Source organism: Mobula hypostoma, chromosome 4 (genome assembly GCF_963921235.1).
Source record: "Mobula hypostoma chromosome 4, sMobHyp1.1, whole genome shotgun sequence".
NCBI classification, from domain to species: domain Eukaryota; kingdom Metazoa; phylum Chordata; class Chondrichthyes; order Myliobatiformes; family Myliobatidae; genus Mobula; species Mobula hypostoma.
The window spans coordinates 176,948,680-176,972,899 of NC_086100.1; the positions used below are offsets into that span (position 1 = coordinate 176,948,680).

The window sequence follows — 24,220 nt, forward strand, 5'->3', positions numbered from 1 at the left end:
TTATTCTATCTGCAAATGACAAATGATGTTAGTCAGTTAAGTGACTAGAAGATGTGAAAGGCATTTGTTGTTTATATACACACACACACACACACACACACACACACAGTAGTGGGTCCATAGAATGTGCTGCCAGAGTGGAACTGGAGGCAGATATGACAGAAGAATTTAGTAAGTTCTTAGACACAGGAATATGCACAGAATAGGGATATGGGATATGGACAATGTGCGGGCAGAAATGATTAGTTAACTGTACGTGAAAAATCATACTTCTCCAATACATAATAAGCAGGTTTCAGACCAGTTTGGCACATTATCACCTCAGCAATGATTGATGCTGCTGATTAATGTTAAAAGTAATTTGTAGATATAGGCAAGATGCTTAGTAGTAAAACTAGTAAGTGACTGGGCACAGGTCTTGCCTTTTTGTCCTGTTCCAGAAGCCTTTCTGATTGATAATGTTCCAGGGCTTTTGTCACTGCTATTTCTAAAGCCTTCTTATTCTCCAATTTCTGATGCTCAAGTGCCTTTTCAATGCGCTGCTTCTCTCGAACTTGCTGTTCGGCCAGTTCCTTGTTCAACTGGTCAATGCGACGATGGGCGTGGGCAATCAAAGAATTGAGGTCATCAGTGTTCAGCTGGCCAGCTACAGTTGGGGGGAAAAACATTAGAACACAGTAGAGAACAAGGGTATGCATGATTAGTAGATCAGGTATCAACCACGCTATATATTTCGAAATTTCAACATAGAGTCATCCTCCTCACTACCAAAGAAAAGATCAAATGTATATTTAGGTGTCAGTAAGTCTGCTCTGTTCAGTAGTATAGAGAAACAGAGAGGAAAAAAAATATCACTGAAATACATGGGATTTACTAGGACTGGAGGCTATTCATTGAATGCTAAAGGTTTTGTATTTTACTATTAAATCTTTGTGCATATTCCCTTTGTGAAAGCTAAATAAAAATGGCAAATTACAAACTTTACCAGGTTAGCAATATCCTCAGTTTCTGCAGCATTATGAATAACCCGTAAGTGAAAATATGTTAAAACTGTTCATAAATTGAAAGAAAAAAGATAAATGGCAACACTAAGAGTAATAACATTTAAATTGTACTTTTACTCAGAATATTTAATAAATGACATATACACAAGGAAAACAAGCACCAATTAAGGCATCTGGTAATAAGCTGAATTGCTTCGATTGCTGATCAACAATGTATTACTTTCCTTCGCACAGGAGATGATTAAATGTAAAGCTCGTGCTCCAAACACTTAACTCTTGTTGCTCATCTGATGAATTAGCAAATAATTCTAAAACTGTAAGTATTTTAGACTTTAAGTATAAAGGTGTGCTAAGGAAAGTAAGTACAAAATGCAGAATAAATATAAATAGCCTCAGGTAACATATGTCACTGTAACTCTGGAGGTAGTAACACTATCCTGATAATTGAGATTAATGCATTAGAGTTAGGAAATTCCCTTTCTTCCTTTCCATTTGTTCAAGCAGTTCATGGGTTCTGTCAGAGTTCTCTTCCTGAGAACTGTCCATAAATTAATTTTATGTAATCAGAAGTAAACAATTTCAATGAGGATCAATATCCTTATTGTCTTCCCCCATGTAGTTTCAATAGGTACAGAATTAGAATGTCCCACATTCAAGGGCTAATTTCGATGGTCTTCATGTCAATTGATGTTGTATTGTTTGTTAAAATATTTTAAATATCATGAAAGAGATTGCCTTGTTAGTTTCCAAAGCAAACCTCTTAAGTAGCCAGTAAATATGCAATTGCATTCTTAAAAACAATGGTATCTGATTACTGTGGGAAGGTTACATGTAAACAATTTCTTCCCCTTCCCCAACCCACACACACACCACCTAGGACAAGTTGTCTTTTAAATTCATTAACTGCTACTCTATTCAATGAAGCCCTGAAGATGTTTGCATTTTGGAAACCAACATTTCCATCTTGAAATATTCTTTATGGAGAACTTGCATAAAGTCAGATTTCTGTAATGCTGATCTTCAATAAACTAGGGAGCTCCTATGTTTTAATGACCATACTGTATCACCCAATAAAATGATATCAACAATGAACTGAACAGCAAAATAGAATCAACTTCTGACCAACCAATTTAATAGTCAAAAATAAACCAAGCCTCCTGTATAACAAGCAATCTCTTCCAATAAAACCAGGATAATTTCCCTCAAGGAATACTGAGTGGAGGATAGTATCCCACTACTTGCTCCCAGTTATGACCGAAACCATAGAAAATATGTTCCTTAAAATGCATCTAAAGATCTCCTTTCAACCCAGCAGTACAAACAACTTACACCTCACACTTTCCTATTTCCACATCCCACCTCTCCCAGAGGTATAGAGTTGATGATCCAAATAGTGATTCTTTATGTAGGTGCAGAGAGTAGAGTCAATAGCTACTACCTAAATGTGGGAGGAAAACTCCATTAAAGTCATGAGTGATGCCTCAATGCAATTACAATCAAGAGAAAATCTGCAGATGCTGGAAATCCAAGCAAAACACAAAAAATACTGGAGGATTTTGGCCGAAACGTCGACTGTACTCTTTTCCATAAAGGCTGCCTGGCCTGCTGAGCTCCTCCAGCATTTTGTGTGTGTTGCCTCAATATAATTATCCAGCACAACAGTCTATCCAATTTGGTCTTCACTATGCCAGGATCTACTGTAAACTTAAACTGATGCCTTGCCAAAAATGACAAGTTTCAGCACAGCAAGAATCCTTTTGAGTCTCTGGTTCAATACAGAAACATAGAAAATAGGTGCAGGAGTAGGCCATTCGGCCATTCGAGCCTGCACCGCCATTCAGTACGATCATGGCTGATCATCCAACTCAGAACCCTGCACCAGCCTTCCCTCCATACCCCCTGACCCCCGTAGCCACAAAGGCCATATCTAACTCCCTCTTAAATATAGCCAATGAACTGGCCTCAATTGTTTCCTGTGGCAGAGAATTCCACAGATTCACCACTCTGTGTGAAGAAGTTTTTCCTCATCTCGGTCCTAAAAGGCTTCCCCCTTATCCTCAAACTGTGACCCCTCATTCTGGACTTCCCCAACATCAGGAACAATCTTCCTGCATCTAGCCTGTCCAATCCCTTTAGGATTTTATACGTTTCAATCAGATCCCCCCTCAATCTTCTAAATTCCAACGAGTATAAGCCTAGTTCATCCAGTCTTTCATCATATGAAAGTCCTGCCATCCCAGGAATCAATCTGGTGAACCTTCTTTGTACTCCCTCTATGGCAAGGATGTCTTTCCTCAGATGAGGGGACCAAAACTGCACACAATATTCCAGGTGTGGTCTCACCAAGGCCTTGTACAACTGCAGTAGTACCTCCCTGCTCCTGTACTTGAATCCTCTTGCTATAAATGCCAGCATACCATTCGCCTTTTTCACCGCCTGCTGTACCTGCATGCCCACTTTCAATGACTGGTGTATGATGACACCCAGGTCTTGTTGCACCTCCCCTTTTCCTAATCGGCCACCATTCAGATAATTAATTACAATTAATTTATCCATTAAACAAAATGGAAAACTGAGATGCTGACGTTTAAATTTTTGAACCCTGTATACCTCACTACTGACAATCTGGCAGTTCTGTTTCCAGCAATGCTCTAGTTACCCTATAAGCAGCTTTTCCTTCATAAATTATAGAGCTTGAGCTTTCTAAAACAATTTCCCAAAATTTGATCACTTTCATCTAAAAGCATGAGTATAGTTGTGCCACAGGCTATTTACTTTTCATCATTTTATAATTTCAAGTAAGAATACTTGCTGAAATAAGTTCCCTAAATGTCACAGGATTGAAGAGATGGAGCATTACAATACTTCCTGATTTACAGTGACAAGGAACTCAAAGCTCCTGATTTTGCTGAGATGGAACTCCCAGCCTAATGAATGTAGCTGAAGTTCAATGATTTCAGAAGAGCTTGAAACAAACTAGCCAGACTCACCTAGATCAGCCACTTCTGCAATGAAAAGGGTGGGAAAAATTATTCCATGTTGATAACAACATCACTACAGGTAGTCACACAAACCGTTCCAGTCTAAATGAGAACAGCAGCTACAAATGTGTAATGTCACTACCTTTACTGTGTTTCGCTTCTAAACTGTTGGAAATAAGATATGAAATAAGCCTAAACAAAAAGTTAATTAAAATGAGAAAAGAAAATGCTAAAAATACTCGACAGCCCTGCATCATCAGTAGAGAGAAAAGCAGTTAATATGACCTTCACACATGGTCATCAACCTCAAATGTCAACTGTTTCTCACTCCAGTTGCTGGCCAACTTACTGAGTATTCACACATCTAGAGATTTTCCCTTTCAATCTTGCATGCATAAACTAAATACACGACCTTGTTCTGAAAGCCATGTACAGTATAAAGAAAGCTAATTTACTTACATGAAGAAAGTACACTGGTGAAGTGTGAAAGCGCAAAATGCAATATACTCCCATTCTAAAAGACGTGTGTTTTCAGGATGTATTTATGCCCTATGCCTGCTCATTCTGAGATTTGCCTTCCTGAATGACTAGTAGCTGGCCCAAGGTTACGACAAAGACAAAATTATCTTACAATTAGTTGCACTCTCAGACACTACCCATACTCCTACTGAGAGCTTTCAGGCAAGAATGTTTTGTTAGGGTTGCAATTAAAGCCATTACAGTTCTTTTTCTTTAAAAACAAGGGGTTTAAAGAATATAGTGTAGGAATCATTTGATTACCAGCAACTTTCCAATGTTCTTCAACTTTTATACTGCTGGGTACACAATACTAGTACATAATTGCAACAGCAGTCATGAAAATTACTTCCTCCCTCTTCTACATATGTACTGCAGACCAAATATGTTTATTGCTCTCTGAACATTCCACAGCCCAGAGTGACCAGGCCAATTCTTGGCAGCTACACATCTGTTAATCTGTACTTAACCTTTTCCTCACAGTTTAACCAAATTAATCTTTTTCCTCAAGCAAAAAAAAACTGCAGACACTGAAAATCTTTTTTTTAAAAAAAAGGTAAATCATTGGAAGTACTCAGTAAGTCAAACATAGTGTGTGAAGAAAGAAACAGATCAGTGACTTTACACCAGGCCACCAGAGAAAATCAGAATCAGACATGCTACACTCCGTCAGGAATCGACAATGAAAGCAACAAATCCAAGTTTCCAACACTTCTATCTTATTCAGTACTTCCAATATATATTTTTTTTACTTCAGATTCTAGCAATTGTAGTGCTCTGTAACTGAACTCCGCTATTCGTTCCTTTCTCAGTTCTCATTCTTTTCTTTCTACCATCCTTGGGAGCTTAATATCCAAGGATACACATTGCATCAAAAGGACAGGCAGAGATGGCATTGTTCTGTTGGTAAAGTGAAATCAAATCATTAGAAAAAGGTGACAGAGTCAGAAGATGGTGAATCATTGTGGATAGAGCTCAGGAACTGCAAGGGAAAAAGACCCTGATGGGAGTTACCACAGAGACCCCCAAACAGTAATAAGGATGTGGCCTACAAATTAAAACAGGAGGTAGAAAATGCATGCCAATACAGCAGTATTACAATAGTCATGGGGGATTTCAATATGCAGGTATATTGGGAAATTCAGGTTGGTGCTGTATTCCAGGAGGGGGAAAATTCTAGAATGCCTATAAGATAGCTTTTTAAGAACAGCTCGTAGCTGAGCCCACTAGGGGATCAGCTTTCGTGATTGGGTGTTGTGCAGTGCACAGGAATTGATACATAGAGAGCTTAAAGTAAAAGAGCCCTTAGAGGCAAGTGATCATAATATGATCGAATTCACCCTGAAATTTGAGAAGGAGAAGTTAAAGTCAGATGTATCAGTATTACAGTGGAGTAAAGGGATTTAGAGGCTTGAGAGAGGAGTTGGCCAAAATTGATCAGAAAAGAACACTGGCAGGAATGACGGCAGAATAGCAATGGCTGGAATTCCTGCAAACAATTTTGAAGGCACAGGATATATACATCCCAAAGAGGAAGTAGTATTCTCAAGGAAGAGAAGACAAAGCCAACATAAAAGCCAAAGAGAGGGCATATAATAGAGCGAAATTTAGTGAGAAGTTAGTGTATTGGAAAGCTTTTAAAAACCAACAGAAGACAACTAAAAATGTCATTGAGAAGGCAAGAAGGAATACGAAAGTAAGCTAGCCACTGATATTAAAGATGATACCAAAAGTTTCTTCAGATACATAAAGTGTAAAAGAGAGGCAAGAGTGGATATCAGACCACTGGAAAACAATGTTGGAGTAGTAGTAAAGGGGGACAATGAAATGGCAGATGAACTAAGTATTTTCCGTCAGTCTTCACTATGAAAGACACTAGTGGTATGGTGGGCATGAAGTGTGTGAAGTTATTATAACTAGAGAGAAGGTTATTGGGAAAATGAAAGATCTGAAGGTAGATAAGTCATCTGGACCAGATCGTGTATACCCCAGGGTTCTGAAAGAGGAGGCTGAAGAGATTATGGAGGCATTAGTAATGATCTGGAGTGATTTCAGAAGATTGGGAAATTGCAAATGTCACTCCGCTGTTTAAGAATAAAGGAAACTATAGGCCAATTAGTCTGACCTCAGTGGTTGGGAAGATGTTGGAGTCAGTTATTAAGTATGAGGTCTCAGGATACGTGGAGACACATGATAAAATAGGTCAATCACAAATAAGAGAAAATCTACAGATGCCAGAAGTCCAAGCAACACAGACAAAATACTGGAGGAACTCAGCAGGCCATGCAGCATCCGAGGAAAGAGTAAACAGTCAACATTTGAGGCCAAGACCCATCATTAGAACATCTGATGAAGGGATTCAGTCCAAAACGTTGACCGTTTACTCTTTTCCATAGATGCTGAGTTTTTCCAGCACTTTGTGTGTGTTGGTAAAATAGGCCGGAGTCAGCCAAGAGAAAATTTTGACTGACATATCTGTTGGAAACAGTGGATGTTGTGTACTTGGATTTGCAGAAGGCCTTTGACAAGGTGCCACACGTGAAGCTGTTAACAAACTAAGAGCCCATGGTATTACAGGAAATATTCTAGTGTGGATAAAGCAGTGGCTTATTGGCAGTAGGCAAAGAGTGGGAACAAAGGGAGCCTTTGCTGGTTGGCTGTCAGTGACTAGTGGTGTTCCACAGGGGTCTGTACTGGGGCCAATTCTTTTTTATTTTGTATGTCAATGATTTGGATGATAAAATTAATGGCTTTGTTTCAAGCTTGCAGATGATATGAAGATAGGTGGAGGGGGAGGTAGTTTTGAGGAAGTAGAGAGGCTACAGAAGGGCTTAGACAGATTAAGAAAATGGGTGTAGAAGTGGCAGATGGAATAGTGTTGGGAAGTGTATGGTCATGCACTTTGGTAGAAGAAATTAAAGGGTTGACTATTACCTAAACGGAGAGAAAATACAAAAAAACGGAGGCGTAAAGGGACTTGAGAGTCCTTGTTCAGGATTCCCTAAAGGTTAATTCGTAGTTGAGTCTGGTGAGGAAGTGTGTTTGACGGCTCCGTGCCTGTATTCGCTAGAATTCAGAAGAATGAGAGGTGATCTCATCAAAATCTATCGAATCGTGGAAGGCCTTGATAAGAGTGGATGTGAAGAGGATGTTTCCTCTGATGGGAGAGTCCAAGACCAGAGGACACAGCCTCAGAATAGAAGGGCGTCCTTTCAGAACTGAGATGAGGAGGAATTTTTGTAGCCGGAGAGTGGTGACCCTGTGGAATTCTTTGCCACAGGTAGCTGTGGAGCCCAAGTCTTCGTGTATATTCAAGGCAGAGGCTGACAGATTCTTGATTGGTCAGGGTACGAATGGATATGGAGAGAAGGCAGAATATTGGAACCAAGAGGAAAACTGGATTAGCCATGATGAAATGGTGAGCAGACTCGATGGGCCAAATGGCCTAATTCTGCTCCTATATCTTGTGGTCTTATATCTGCAGCTGCTTTTAACAAGCCTTCACCATCCTATATGTCAGCATCGCCAAAATCTGTCATTCAATCACTCTTGGTCTCAGTCTTCCAATCCCCATACCCTTCTTTGAAACTAAATTCACATAAATTTTTCCTTGTTCTGATAAAAGGCCATCAACACAAACCTTCAGTGGTCTCCCTACGCAGATGCTTCCTGTTCAGCAGAGCATTTCCAGCACTTTGCTTTTGTTTCATCCCTTTTTAAGCTGGTTTTGTTCAACCAAGTTTCTGGAAACCGATATACACATTTCTATTTCAACGATCCTTATGAAATACAATCGTCATCCAAGCTCCTACTTTTTACCAGCACTATCCCACTCATGGCCTGTCTTTGTGTAAAATATCAGTAACATTCAGCTACTTCCTTTCATTTGTCTATGCATACAGTATAATCTTCTATATAAATTATGGGTTTTTGCCCATATTACAATTCAGCGATCTTCTCACTATTATGTTTACAGATGCATAAAAACATCAAAAAACCTCTCCTCTCATTTGCTGTGAAGCAATAATGATTCACTCTAGAAGACATAACTTAACTAGAGAGTGTAGAAAAGACTCATCAGGACATTGTCTGGAGGCTTGAGTTAAAAGAAGAGACTGAACAAGCTGCATCTATTTCCTCTGGACTGAAGGAATCATATACTTACTGAGATTTTTCCAGCCAGTTTGTACCTCTGGAGTGATGCTTTCCAGTTCTTTCCTGAACTCATCCCTGGCTGTAGCCACCAGTTCACTGTACTGAACAACTATTTTGGCTTCTGACTGAGCTGCCTCAACCTTAGTAAAAGAAAAGGAAAGGAAAACAACAACAGGGATATCAGATTATATGAAGTGCAGAGCAATGCAATCCAGAAGAAAGCGGCTGCAGAAAATGGGGAAATTAAATAGTCAGAATATCAACAAATTAATTCAATTTAGCAGCTTTAAATCCTGGATTTCTGGTGCAAAAATAACCAAGTACATCAGCTGACATTTGTGAGCCGAGTTATGTTTTTGCCACATGACCTTTCATCACAACTGGGGAAAGTCAGAAATCAGCAAGCCTGAGTTTCAGAGGAAGAGGAGAGAGCAGAGGGATCTAACGACAGGATCTGTATCTGATAGATTGTAGATTTACTGTGACGGTGCCAGCTGAAGCAGAATGGTAAAGGTTCATCTGCAGAATATGTGAAATGGAGATTAATTAAATCCACGATACAAGAGAAAGAAAAATACAGAATGCTGAAAGCACGAGCCACAACCTTGAAAGGACTGAACGTCAGAAGTTGTGAAATTCACCGTTGTGTCTTGAAGGTCATATCTTAAGATAAGGTCATCCAATTAATGTTTGACTTCCCCAAAGACAATAACAAATTGGAATAAATATAGAACATGCTGGAAATACTCAGCAGCTCAGAGGAAAGAGAAACAGAATGTTTTGCATCTGAGAGCCTTCATCATAAAGAGAAAGCCAGTTACTTTTCAGTTGCAGAAAAGGATAGGGACAGATGAGAGCAACAAAAGGGAAAATCTCTGATAAAGAGGAAGCAAATGGGCCTGGTTTTACCTCCTCCTGAATTTAGACCTATAGTAAAAGGAGGATAACCTGTTTCTAACTGCCAACTCAACCCATTTAATCTCATACTGTTTGAGATATTCACTTTGCTTTACCTATCCCCACTCGCTTTTTCAGCAACTGAAAATTAGTTTGTTTACTTTTTCCCAATTCAACCAAAGGGTCTTTTGACCTGAAACATTAATTCACTTTCTCTTTCCACAGATGTTGCATCACCTGAGTGTTTTCAGTACTTTTTGTGTAGTTTTTGCATTTTGTTGATTGACATAATTCAGAACAATAGTGCTGCCGTGATCAGAACAGACTCAACAAAGAAACTGCAAACAAGAGAGAATCTGCAGATGCTGGAATTCCAAGCAACACACACAAAATGCTGGAGGAACTCAACAGGCCAGGCAGCATCTATGGAAAAGAATACAGTCAACATTTCAGACTGAGACCCTTCGGCAGGACTGAAGAAAAAAAAATGAGGAGAAGATTTAAAAGTTGGTGGAGGGATTAAGTAACTAGCTGGGAAGTTGATTGTTGAAAGAGGTACAGGGCTGGAGAAGGGGGGGGGAGTCTGATAGGTGGGGATAGAAGACCATGGAAGAAGTGGGGGAGGAGCAGCAGAGGGAGGCGATGGGCAGACAATGTGAGAGAACGAGAAAGGGATGGGGACTGCTGAAGGAGAAGGCAGGATGGCTGGGGAGGTGGGGGGGGGGGGGAGGGGTCATTACCAGAAGCTTGAGAAATTGATGTTCATACCATCAGGTTGGAGGCTACCAACACAAGGTGTTGTTCCCCCAGCCTGAGTGTGACCTCATCATGTCAGTAGAGGAGGCCATGGATTGACATATCGGAATGGGAATGGAATTCAAATGGGTGGCGCAGGGAGATCTAGCGGACAGAGTGTAGGAGCTTGGTGAAACACTCTCCCCATTTACGTCAGGTCTCACCCATGTACAGGAGGCTACACCAGGAGCATCGCACACAGTACATGACCCCAGACTCAGATGACGAGTCACATCACCTGGAAGAACTGTTTGGGGCCCTGAATGGTAGTGGGGAAGGAGGCGTAGGGAGGGGCAGGTATAGCACTTGTTCCGCTTGCAAGTTTAAGTGCCAGGAGGGAAATAAGTGGGGAGAGACAAATGAGTCGCACAGGGAGCGATCCCTGCAGAAAACAGAAAGGCAGTGGGAGAGGGAGGGAAAGATGTGCTTGGTGGTGGGATCTCACTGGTGATGGCGGAGGTTCCTGAGAATTATGTGCTGGATGCAGAGGCTGGTATTGCAGTTCTTGCAGGAAACAAGGTGGGAGAAAGAATAGCCAAAGAAGTTGTGAAATACCCGGAGTGTAATGTATACTCGGCACTAAACCATCTCTTCAAAGGGAAGAGATAAGTCATAAGTGAATGAAACAGCTGAAAGTTGTTACGTCTGACAGCAAAAATAACAAAACTTTTGAATTCCACACAAAACCAGTGAGCAACATCAACCATCATTGGTATCTAAAAAAGTGGTAACGGAGATGTCCTGTGTGAGATTAAAACAAGAAACGTTCCTTGCAAAGAGACAGGCATAGTTTGGACCTTCACAGGTTCCTATAGCTACATCCTGTATTTGTGGAGTGGGAATGATCACAGGAGAGTTTATTCAATGTAAAGACAAGTTCAGCCAGATAAAGGTATGTAGGGGAATTGGTTCATGTCTCTGTACAGAAAGGAGCAGAGACGCATCTGGATACCCTGATATTGGGTGGAGGCATAAAGTGTATGTGTAAGGGACTGGACACAAGTATATGGGATTACAAATGGTGCCAACAGCATAGGCAGCAAAAGGCTGTATAAACCCAGAAAGAAGAGGAAGAAGAGTGTCTGAAGAAAGGTTAATAACAATGAATTAAGTGACTCACTGAGAAATAATAACAAGATAGTATTCATTACTCATGACGTTGCCTCTACACTAGAAAAGGATTCTGTTTTTGAAAGGTGAAAATAAAGTTAGTTTTAGCAATGAAGAAAATACTCAACTAATGCCTAGTTTACATTACTGTGCGCGTATGCGCGCACACAGAAAATGGCATATGTTAATTTATATTTGGCTCAAAAGCATATGTGTAAACCATTAGATGGAAAAATTGATGTCTCGAACCCAAATATTACCCATTAAGAACTTTTCTCAAAGGACTGTTTAATGAATAACAAAAACTTTGAGAGAAAGAGCAAGATGATTCAAGGAAAGTCAAGCATTAATTACAAATGGATCATCACTCCTACTTTCAATACAAACTTGGTCACTTTTTAAAATCAATTGCGACTGGATTACCAAAATAATTAAGTATCAATACAAAAGGAAAGAGAATCTAGGCAGGACCTCTATTCCTGCTAGCCTGGCCATCATCTTTTATTTCCAAAACCCCACTGATACCTCAAGTTAACAGAGGAACAGCCAATTTGGCAAGTTGATGAAAGATGACATCAAATCAAATTGTCTTGTCCTTGTTGCTGCATCTAATTTTAAAAAAAAGAGGAAGGAAGGGAGTTTTACAAAATTAAAAGCTGCTGATTACCTTCTTTACTACATCATCCAGATCTATTACCATGTTGTTAAGATTTTTTTCTGCAGCTAGAAGCTGTGGTCTAACATCAGGGATCTGAGCACCTTTAGCTTCTTCAATTGTATTCCGAAGTTTATTCAGTTCTTCCCTTTAAAAAAATAAGGAGACAAAACAAAAGTTAGTCATACTAAAGCACATATGCAAACACTTTGTAAATCTGCATATATCAAGAAAGATAGGCTTTCTCAGTCATTTTATTGCACAAACCAATTGTTACTGTTCACCCTATTTCAGCAGAGGATCCAAGAGTTACATTTCAAAACATCAGTCTTATGTTACTCCTTGTATGAAACTTTGTCGAATCAGGCATTCAGAACTGTTCCAATAATGGACTAAGCCCACAAGATATTGAACTTGAAACAACACATCTCCAGGAAAAAACTGTAGTGAGGCCTTAAAAATAGATTCTTAAACTACAGAAATATCTGCGTTCAACCGGCATCTCCACAGAAGTCTGGCAACATTACCCTATTGTTCTGAGTTTATTGATTATTAACTGTAGTTTATTTTGTGAATGGTAAACACCACAAACATGGAGGTATGGAGAATGAATGTTTGGGATAGTGAATGTGGAGTCCATCAATTGAAGTGCCATGACTGTGTCAAGACTATAATAAAGCTAAGAGTTTATTATCTTTATATGACCAAACTAAGCAGCAGTAGACAAGTTATTTTTGAGGAAGTGATACATGATAGCTATATTAATTAAACTATCCACGTTTGTTGATAAAGTAGAAGAATAATGGGGCAAAAATGGCCAGTTTGGATACTTGCCAGGTGATTTTCCACAGCATTAGGTAGATGGTAATGTTGTTTGACCAGAGTTGTAGCTGGTTCCAGAGCAAATATGTTCAGCTTCACAGTCAAGACATTGCCAAATTCTACAAATCGTGCCATCTATATACTACTAAAACTCTCATGCTCTGTCTGTTTGTGACCTCCAATTAGCATAAACGGTGCATTACAGCACTTTTTTTTTGGCTAAGTTGAATTAAAATGCGCTTACAGAATGCACTGGGGGGGCGTCACGTGATGACGTGGGATTGAGACGTGTAAATCCAGCTCTCCCGCAACAAGTCAGTAAAGTACCGTTTAAATAAAACAAAGTTAGTAAATATTTTCTGAAAACTATTTATAAACTTTGTAACAACACACATAAAAGTTGCTGGTGAACGCAGCAGGCCAAGCAGCATCTATAGGAAGAGGCGCAGTCGACGTTTCAGGCCGAGACCCTTCGTCAGGACGAACCTGACGAAGGGTCTCGGCCTGAAACGTCGACTGCGCCTCTTCCTATAGATGCTGCTTGGCCTGCTGCGTTCACCAGCAACTTTTATGTGTGTTGCTTGAATTTCCAGCATCTGCAGAATTCCTGTTGTTTGCGTATAAACTTTGTAAGACAACTTTACGATATGCCTCCTAAACCGCAACAAAAGAAGTCTGCTGTTGCGAAGCAGCCGCGAGACGGGAAGAAAAAAGGGCCTACTGCAACGATGGAGCCTCGGACTCAGGTTGGATCTCCTTCGGTAGAACAGGGAGCAATGGCAGTGGCAACAGCTTCTACGAAGAAGACACCGGTAATGCGCATGCGCAAACTAACACAACACAAACTACAAGAACCGACAACCACTGCAATTGAAAATGCATCAGAGTCAGAATCGGATTCTGCAGAGAACATAGATGAAGAAGAGGAGGAAGAACTGGAGGCGATTGGAAGTAAAGGAGATGATAGTGACATGAGAGAAGCTATAGTGCAATTAACGGCTGAATTAAGTAAGAGAAGAATTTAGAGATACGAAGATGTGCTATGATAAAGTTTTGGCAAGACAGGACAAAATGGATAAGAAACTTCAGAAGATGGAAAGAGCAATGGGGCATATGAATGATAGAGTGGAAAAAACAGAAAATGATTTGCTTGTCTGGAATTCGGAAAGAAACCGACTCTTGGAGAAAGTGGACATGTTGGAAAATTTTAGTAGATGTAATAATATTAAATTGTTGGTCTTAAAGAAGGAATGGAGGGAGATAAACCAATAGAATTTTTTCAAAGATGGATCCCGGATGTTTTGCAAATGGAAGAGGAGGTTCGATCAATTGAAATTGAGCGGGCACATAGAGCTTTAAGACCAAAACCAAAAGATGACCAATATCCACGATCGATTTTAATAAAATTCTTAAGATTTCAAGACAAGGAAAGGATTCTACGGGCAGCTGCTCAAGCTGCCAAAGATAGAAAAGGGCCATTGATAATTGGAGAGAACAAAGTTTTTTTCTATCCTGATATAAGTTACGAACTTTTGAAGAGAAGGAAGAAATTTAATCCAGTGAAAAAAACCCTATGGGAGCATGGTTAACAATTTACACTGCGTTATCCTGCAACTTTGAAGATTTTTTTGTCTGATGGAGAAAAAAGATTTTTTGATGATTATCAGAAAGCAGAGCAGTTTGTGCAAGATTCTCTGAAAATTCACCAGACACAAGAACAAACCCAGGAGAGCGAGATAGATTGAAGATGAAGATTGGGTTAAAGAATGGACTTGATGGATTTTTGAAGCTGGATGAATGTATAAATATATTATTAATTATACGAGGGGGATAAGAAAGGTTAAAACTGGAGGAATATTAGTTGGGAATAGTAATACTAAATTTGTCTATATATATATATATATAATTTTTTTTTGTTGCGGGGGAGCTGGAAGAAGCACTGATCGATTGCTACGCTAGTCATGTGTGCAAGCGTGGCTTTTGCCATGACCCGCAAAATGGAGGGGGGTAATGTTGTGTATTTTTTCGTTCACAACATTAGTGGGGGGGTATTTTGTTTTTTCTTTTTTTTGTACTTTTTCTTTCTTCTTCTTTCTTTCTGCCTGGAAGGTTGGGAGGGAGACACATCACAACATGCTGAAGTTTAAAGAGAATCCCCAAGGAACTATGAAAGTTGAGAAGATAAATAATGTTTTAGATTGGAGTAACTGTGTGAAGAATAATGACTAATTTATTGAATTTTTTGAGTTTTAATGTTAACGGGCTTAATGGACCAGTGAAAAGAAAATTAATCTTAACACATATTAAAAAAATGAAGATAGATTTAGCTTTTTTACAGGAAACGCACCTAACGGAAGCAGAACATCAGAAACTAAAGAGAGATTGGGTGGGTAGTGTTGTTGCGGTTTCATTTAATTCAAAAGCGAGGGGAGTAGCAATTTTGATTAATAAAACGTTACCAATTAGAATACAAAATGTAATAATTGATTCTGCGGGGAGATATGTGATTATACATTGTCAACTTTTTTCTGAACTATGGACTTCTATGAACATTTATGCACCAAATGAAAATGATGCAAAATTCATACAAGAAGCTTTTCTGAATTTGGCGGATGCGCATGAAAAAATATTAATTAGAGGAGACTTTAATTTTTGCTTAGACCCAGTCTTAGATAGAACAACCAAGGCTGTTATAAAATCGAAGGTAGTAAATTTAACTTTATCATTGATGAAGGATTTAAATCTGATTGATATATGGAGAAGAATCAATCCTAAAGAAAGAGACTATTCGTTCTACTCCCATAGACATAAAACTTTCTCAAGGATAGATTTGTTTCTATTATCAATGCATATTCAACACAGAGTGAAAAATATGGAATATAAAGCAAGAATATTATCAGATCATTCCCCTTTATTAATGACAATAATAATGGCTGATAAGGAAGAAGTGGTTTATAGATGGAGATTTAATTCAACATTATTAAAACGTCAAGATTTTTGTGATTTTATGAAAAAGCAGATTCAATTTTTTTTGGATACAAATTTTTATTCAGTGGATGATAAATTTATATTATGGGATGCGATGAAAGCATATCTTAGGGGCCAGATAATAAGCTATACGTCTAAAATTAAGAAAGAATATATGGCAGAACTAGATCAATTGGAAAAAGAAATTACAAAAATAGAAAAAGAATCTCAAAAATATATGTCAGAAGAAAAACGAAAACAACTTGTCAATAAGAAGTTACAATATAATACGCTTCAGACATATAGAATGGAAAAAGCAATTATAAGAACTAAACAAAGGTATTATGAGTTAGGTGAGAGAGCACATAAAATTCTTGCTTGGCAGTTGAAAACAGAACAAGCTTCCAAAACAATAAATGCAATTAGAACAAGGGCAAATAAAATATCTTATAAACCTCTTGAAATAAATGAAACTTTTAAAAATTTCTATCCTGAATTATATCAATCAGAATCCCAAAATGATGTTAATGAGATAGAAAGGTTTTTATCACAAGTTTCTCTTCCAAAATTGAATTTGGAAGAACAGAAGGGATTAGATATGCCTTTTACATCAGAAGAAGTTGAAGAAGCTTTAGGATCACTCCAAAGTAATAAATCTCCAGGAGAAGATGGTTTTCCACCTGAATTTTATAAAAAATTTAAAGATTTATTATTTCCTCTTTTTATGGAACTAATACGTCAAGCAGAAAAAATACATAAACTTCCAGAATCTTTTTCAACAGCAATTGTAATAGTATTGCCAAAAAAAGACAGAGATCCTATGAAACCAGCATCATATAGGCCTATTTCTTTATTGAATACGGATTATAAAATAATAGCAAAAATTTTATCGAATAGATTATCTAAATATTTACCAAAATTAATACATATGGATTAAACAGGATTTATTAAAAATAGACAATTGGCAGATAATGTAACTCGGCTACTTAGTATAATTCATTTGGCACAAAAAAGGGATGAGAAGAGTATAGTAGTAGCTTTGGATGCAGAAAAAGCATTTGATAGATTAGAATGGGATTTTTTATTTAGAGTACTAGAAAAACATGGGTTAGGAATATCTTTTATAAATTGGATTAAAACTTTAAATTCTAACCCTAAAGCTAAAGTGGTGACAAACTCTCAAATTTCAACACCATTCCAGTTAAAAAGGTCAACTAGACAAGGTTGTCCACTATCACCTGCTTTATTTGTATTGGCGATAGAGCCATTAGCAGAACTAATTAGAATTGATCCAGATATTATGGGTTTTAGAGATAATCAGGAGGAATATAAAATGAATCTTTTTGCTGATGTTTTGATCTATTTAACAAATCCACAACATTCGTTACATAAATTATCTTCTAGATTGGATGAATATGGGAAGGTATCAGGTTACAAATAAATTGGGATAAAAGTGAAATTTTACCTCTTACTAAAGGAGACTATAGTCAATGTCGATTAGTAACCCAATTTAGATGGCCGGTAAATGGTATAAAATATTTAGGTATAAGACTTGATAATGATCTAAAGAATTTATATAAATTTAATTATTTACCACTATTTAAAAAAAATTCGAGAAGACCTTGACAAATGGATGATATTACCAATAACATTAGTAGGTAGAGTCAATGTTGTAAAAATGAATATATTTCCTAGATTACAGTATTTCTTTCAAACATTACCAATACAATTGCCACAGAAATTTTTTCAAGAGTTAAATAAATGTGTGAGAAAATTTCTCTGGAAAGGTAAAATGTCAAGAATATCATTGGAAAAATTGACATGTAAACTTGGGTTAGGAGGGTTACAACTTCCAAACTTTAAAAACTATTATAAAGCAAATCAACTTAGATTTATTTCATCTTTCTTCGATGATCGAAAACCAGCATGGATTAAAATAGAATTAGACAAGATAGGAGAAAATAGACCTGAAGATTTTATATATAAATGGGAATCTAAATTGATACGGGAAAAGAAAGAATCTCTTACATTAACATATTTGATTGATCTATGGAATAAGATAAATGTTGATAATGAAACACAGAAATCTCTATTAGCAAGGAGACCTTTGTTCCAAAACAGACTTATTCCTTTTACAATGGACAATCAACTTTTATATAATTGGTACCAAAAAGGGATTAAATTTATAGGAGACTGTTTTGAACGAGGTATATTGATGTCATTTGAACAATTAAAGGATAAATATAAAATATCTAATAATACTTTCTTTTGTTACTTTCAATTAAGGGCTTACTTAAAAGGTAAGCTGGGTCAAACAATGATTTTGCCAAAACCTAATGAAATTGAAATTTTAATTCAAAAAGGGAAAATCAAAAAATTTATTTCTTGTATGTATAATTTGATTCAAGAACAGACAATTAAACAAGGAACCCATAAGTCAAAGCAAAAATGGGAAACAGATCTGAATATTATTATTGATGAAACAAATTGGTCAAGACTTTGTCTTGACAGTATGACAAATACAATAAATGTTGGACTTAGATTAGTACAATATAATTTTTTACATCAATTATATATTACACCGCAAAAAATAAATAGATTAAATTCAAATTTTTCTGATAAATGTTTTCGGTGTAATCAAGAAATTGGTACTTTTCTACATTCTACTTGGTTTTGTTTTAAAATTCAACCCTTTTGGATAAATTTAAGAATTTTATTGCAACAAATTACTGCAATTCAACTTCCACATAACCCTGTATTATTTTTATTAGGCGATATTGAAGGGATAAAACCGAAACTTAAATTGAATAAATATCAGAAAGAATTTATAAAAATTGCATTGGCAGTAGCTAAGAAGACTATAGCAGTTACTTGGAAAATCTGATTTGTATTTAAGTATGGATCATTGGAATAATGAAATGGCTAGTTCTATTCCACTTGAAAAAATTACTTATAATTTAAGAGATAAGTATGTAACATTTTTGAATATTTGGCGCCCTTATTTACAAAAGATAGGATGGCATATTTAAGTGCTCCAATAAAGACTTTGATCACTTGGGGAAAGTAACGAATAATTATACCAAATTCATTTTGAATCCCATGGAGCATGTGGAAACCTTCCAATACCCAGGCGGTTCTTTTCTTTTTTTCTTCTTTTTTTTTTCTTTTTCTTTCTTTTTAGGTAGGACTATATATGGGGGGGGGAGGGTTAAGGGGAAGGGGGAGGGTAGATTTTTTTTTCATGTATTCTTTTTGAAAATTCAATAAAAATTATATTTTAAAAAAAACTTACAGAATGCAGGCAAAGTTCAGGGTTATACAAGTCATATAAAATTGCTCATTCGCCAAAAATCAACAGGCTGCCTTTCACCCGAGACCCGATCAGCCATCATGGACATCGGGACGCCACAGCCCGACGCATGCGCACGGCCAGCCTCAGCGGCGCCTCACGAAGCTCACAGAGCCGCTTCCACCTTCCGTGGAAATCAGGACGCCACAGCCCAACACATGCACACAGCCAGCCTCAGCAGCTTGGAGGCTTTGGTGTTACTGCTTCCTATCTTCTATCAAGCATTAGGGTAAAAATATATAGATAGCCTAATTATGCCGTGTGGAAAGAGAAGGGGGACATTATCGTCAAGAGATGACGCCAAACGTTGTCGGAAAGCGGCAAGGAGAGGGAGAGAACAACAATCGGATGAGGCCAGGGCCACACAACTCCAGGATCAAAGAGTCAGCACAAAAAAGATGAGAGAAGACGAGACAGGGGAGGACAGACATGCACGTCTCCAAAATGACAATAATAGGCACAGACGGAGGAGAGAACAAGAATCCGATCAGGCCAGGGCTGCACGACTCCAGGATCAGAGAGAAAGAACAAATGGTAGAAGAGATAAAGAGACGAAGGATGAAAGGGCTGCACGTCTCCAGAATGACAAAAACAGGCAGAGGAGGAGGAGAGAGGAAGAGACAGAGGAGAAAAGGAAAGATCAACTTGAAAATATGTGGCACAGAGTAATTATTGTGAGAGTTGCTGAAGACGACAATGGGAAGAGGCGCAGTCGACGTTTCAGGCCGAGACCCTTCGTCCTGACGAAGGGTCTCAGCCTGAAACGTCGACTGCGCCTCTTCCTATAGATGCTGCTTGGCCTGCTGCGTTCACCAGCAACTTTGATGTGTGTTGCTTGAATTTCCAGCATCTGCAGAATTCCTGTTGTTTTTGTTGTTGAAAACGACAATGGCCGCTTTCAACAACAATACCTCGGCAGAGAAAGAGCATTTCTGTTGATGTTGGTTCGACGACGAGAGTATGCCCTCACTGTCGTGCCTTCCTACTCACTGGAGAAACCGCACATTTCTGCTGTATGAAGGGAAAGGTCAGGATAGGCAATTTGCAGCCTCTACCTAATGAACTCCTCAATTTGTACAGCAATGATGAACCTATTGCAAATGAGTTCAGGAAGAACATCAGACAATACAATTGCCTCTTCCAAATGACATCCTTTGGTGCCAAAGAAGTCATTCCAACTAGGGATCGATGGAATCCTTCGGTGATTATTCAAGGCCAAATCCATCACTACACCGGACATTTATTTCCAGACCTGATTCCTTCAAATTTACTTCGTGGATACTTAATGTTCATTCTGCTCACATATTTGTCTTGCTATGCGTTTTTCTTCTTTAATAAGCTGAGTTTTTCTTCTTTAATTTCCAAATCAAAGAGATAGCAACAGCATTCAGGAAAATTTAATGTTCATTCTGGTCACATCAGACTACACTACCCTTCTCTCAAAAGGTGCCCCAACGGGTCACCCCGTTGTCTAGTATTCAATAGTCTCAAACTTTCTTGATATTGTGCAGATGGAACCAAAGTGACTGATGCTGGATTCAAACTCAGGACTATTCACCACCAAGGCTGGTGCTGATGTCAATACACCACCGGCTGCTGACTTCTGGCAGTAGATGGATATAAACAGTACAAGCTTCACCCTCAATGTTCATGCCCTGGTTTGAGAGCATGGAGGGTGGGTACCTTAGTTCCTTCCCCTTCCCAGTTTTGCTTCTGTCTTTCTTCTTTGCATTCCAATCTATGCTAAGAATGGTTTCTAGCTCGACGGTTGCAAAAAAAAGGGAAGAACCTATTTGAGGGCATTCCAGTGCATGCAAAGAGTTATCACCAAAGTACTCTGTCCTTGATGCAAGGATAGATCTTAACCATGTGAATATTAAGAACAAACAAGTCAGGACACTTACCTGGCCTTTGCCAGTGCTTCAGCTGCTCTGTCTACAACCTTGTTACGAGTGCTTAGTGCATCTTCCAAAGCTCGCCATTGTTCTGACTTTCGGTCTGCAGAATGCTAGCAAGGAAGAATTTAATCTCGATAAAATGGAAATTACTGCACAATAATATGGTAAATCTGGAATAGAAAATTACCCTTGGTTTCTTGGCCAAACAAATGAACTGAATCCATCTTATGGAACTATGCTATATAAATTTATTTGCAACAACACTCCTTTCAATACTTAACACAATGGGTAAAAAGTGCACAGGAACACCCAGGATATGAAAGACATTGAAGAAAATATCTTTATATTTGAAATTGGAAAGAAAATGGAACCAATTGACAAATGATTTTAATCCAAAACACCTAGGATATAACATAGCAGCAGATATTAGTCTGTTGCTGACATTAATGAATACAAATTGTTCATTGCTGGTCCTTGGATGAACAAATGCAGAAGAAATTCATCAAGAACGCAGATGTCACTTAGTTTAAAAAGGTTATCCTAGAGATTTTGGACAAAAGTGTATACGTTCCATTTTACTTATTGTTTTCAAATAAGTTTCATCATCAGGAAATGTCAGAACTCAGTGTTCTACACAACTGTATGCCCTGAGCTTGATCTGCTTTTTACATTTGGACGAAAGGTGAGGAACAGTTTAAAAATAAAGCAGCTTTCTTCTGGATGTAGAGGGCAATATACTTATCAACTGTTTGAACCAGAAGTTATTGAAAATGTCAAAAACAATGAGGGAGAGGGTTCTCTGCATCCATATCCAATTTCCTGTGCTGTACCAAAGTAAAAAGAACATATCCAGAGGAATGGAGATGAACTCATAAGGGGACTCTGGTACCGTGGCACACACAGTAACCAAGAACATAGGCTGAACTAGGAATACAGTTCTAGCAAAAGACTGTAACAACTAAAATAAATTACAACACACTAATGCAGGGTCACAACTTAAGAGTTATTACTGGAGGTTCTTGCAAACTGGCATGGATTTGAATGGATTAAAATGGAATGTGTGGTTCAAAGAGTGTCATGAGGGAAAGGAGTCATTAAAAGAATTTGCTAATAATTAATTAATTTGGGTTTCTTCCCACATTAGGTTTTTACCTCAGAATCATCCATGGCTTCCTTCAGTCTCTTAGCATGAGAGGTAATGGCTTTAACTGCTGAATCCTGAGCTTCAATTGCCTGGAGTGTCAGTTGAGCACTTTTGCCAAGAGCGTCCTCCAAAGTTGAAGTTATTGCTACATAGAAATAATGTACCGTATATTTTGGTGAACATTTACAACAGTTTTACATTTCATATTCTTCAAAAAAAAACATTATCCCTAGAAAGTCAGCAATATTGGGCATTTAGTGAAGCTGTATGGGCACAACAAAACATCAGGTGGCAATTTGTGAACTAAACATTTGATAGACTATTTGCAATACTGCCAAAATACATCCAGGAGGGAAACACCAACTTCAGCTTCCCAAGATTGCAGATAAAATTTTGAACACTCTATAACATAAATGAAGAACACTTCTATATTTCAAATTTTATTCTAGTACCAAATGAATTGTAAACAACCATAAATTTGATAATTTGTCATTATTGCAAAGCTGGAATACAATCATAAGATATGGGAGAAGAACTAGGCCATTCAACCCATCGAGTCTGCTCCACCATTCCATCATGGCTGACCCTAGATGCCACTCAACCCCATACACCTGCCTTCTCGCCATATCCTTTGATGCCCTGACCTATCAGGAAACTACCAACTTCTGCTTTAAATATACCCACAGACTTGGACTCCACCACAGTCTATGGCAGAGTATTCCACATTTACTACTCTCTGGCCAAAAAAAATTCCTCCTTACCTATTCTAAAAGGTCGCCCTTCAATTTTGAGGCTGTGCCCTCTAGTTCCGGATACCCCCACATCCACCCTATCTGGGCCTTTCAACATTCGGTAGGTTTCAATGAGATCCCCCTGCATTCTTCTAAATTCCAGTAAGTACATGCCCAAAGCTGCCAAACGCTCCTCATATGTTAACCCCTCCATTGCCAGAATCATCCTCATGAACCTCCTCTGAACTCTCTCCAATGACAACACATCCCTTCTGAGATACGGGACCAAAACTGTTAACAATACTCCAAGTGCGGCCTGACTTGTGTCTTCTAAAGCTTCAACATTATATCCTTGCTTTTATATTCTATTTCCCTGGAAATAAATGCCAACATTACATTTGCCTTCTTTACCACAGACTCAACCTGTAAATAAACCTTCTGGGAGTTTTCCATGAGGACTCCCAAGTATCTCTGCACCTTTGATGTCTGAACCTTCTCCCCGTTTAGATAATAGTCCACACTACTGTTTCTTTTACCAAAATGCATTATCACGTGTCCCAACACTGTATTCCATCTGCCACTTTTTTTTTTGCCTATTCTTCCAATTTGTCGAAGTCCTGCTACAATCACATTGCTTCCTCAGCACGACCCCACTCCACCCATCTTCTTTTCATCTGCAAACTTTGCCACAAAGCCGTAACTCTGTTACCCAAAACACTGACAAACATTGTGAAAAGTAGCGGTCCCAATACTGACCCCTGAGGAACACCATTAGTCATTGGCAGCCAACCAGAAAAGGCCCCTTTTTTCCCCACTCACTACCTCCTGCCTGTCAGCCAGTATCTTTCCAGTAACTCCATACGATTTTATCTCGTTAAGCAGCCTCATGGGAGGGCACCTTATCAAATGCCTTCTGAAAATCCAAATAAATGACATCCACTACCTCTTCTTCCTTCTCCCTGCTTGTTATTTACTCGAAGAACTCTTAACAGATCTATCAGGCAAGATTTCCCTTTACAGAAATCAAGCTGACTTTGACTTATTTTATCATCAGTCTCCAAGTAGCCCGAAACTTCATCCTGAATAGTAGACTAAAACAGTTTCCCAACCACTGAGGTTCGGCTAACCGGCTTATAATTTCCTTTAACAAACACATACAAAATGCTGGTGGAACGTAGCAGGCCAGGCAGCATCTA

General features: G+C 38.3%; 1 protein-coding gene across 2 annotated transcripts in view; it reads right to left on the minus strand.

Moving 5' to 3' along the window:
• immt (inner membrane protein, mitochondrial (mitofilin)) overlaps positions 1-24,220 on the minus strand; it is a 57,301-nt gene that overhangs the window by 12,030 nt on the left and 21,051 nt on the right. For both annotated transcript variants that reach the window (XM_063047057.1, XM_063047056.1), the window contains 5 exons: positions 22,302-22,438; positions 21,156-21,259; positions 12,126-12,261; positions 8,667-8,796; positions 423-646 (listed from right to left, as the gene is read on the minus strand). In XM_063047057.1, coding sequence (XP_062903127.1) covers positions 423-646; positions 8,667-8,796; positions 12,126-12,261; positions 21,156-21,259; positions 22,302-22,438 — 731 coding nt within the window. The remainder of the gene's footprint in view (positions 1-422; positions 647-8,666; positions 8,797-12,125; positions 12,262-21,155; positions 21,260-22,301; positions 22,439-24,220) is intronic.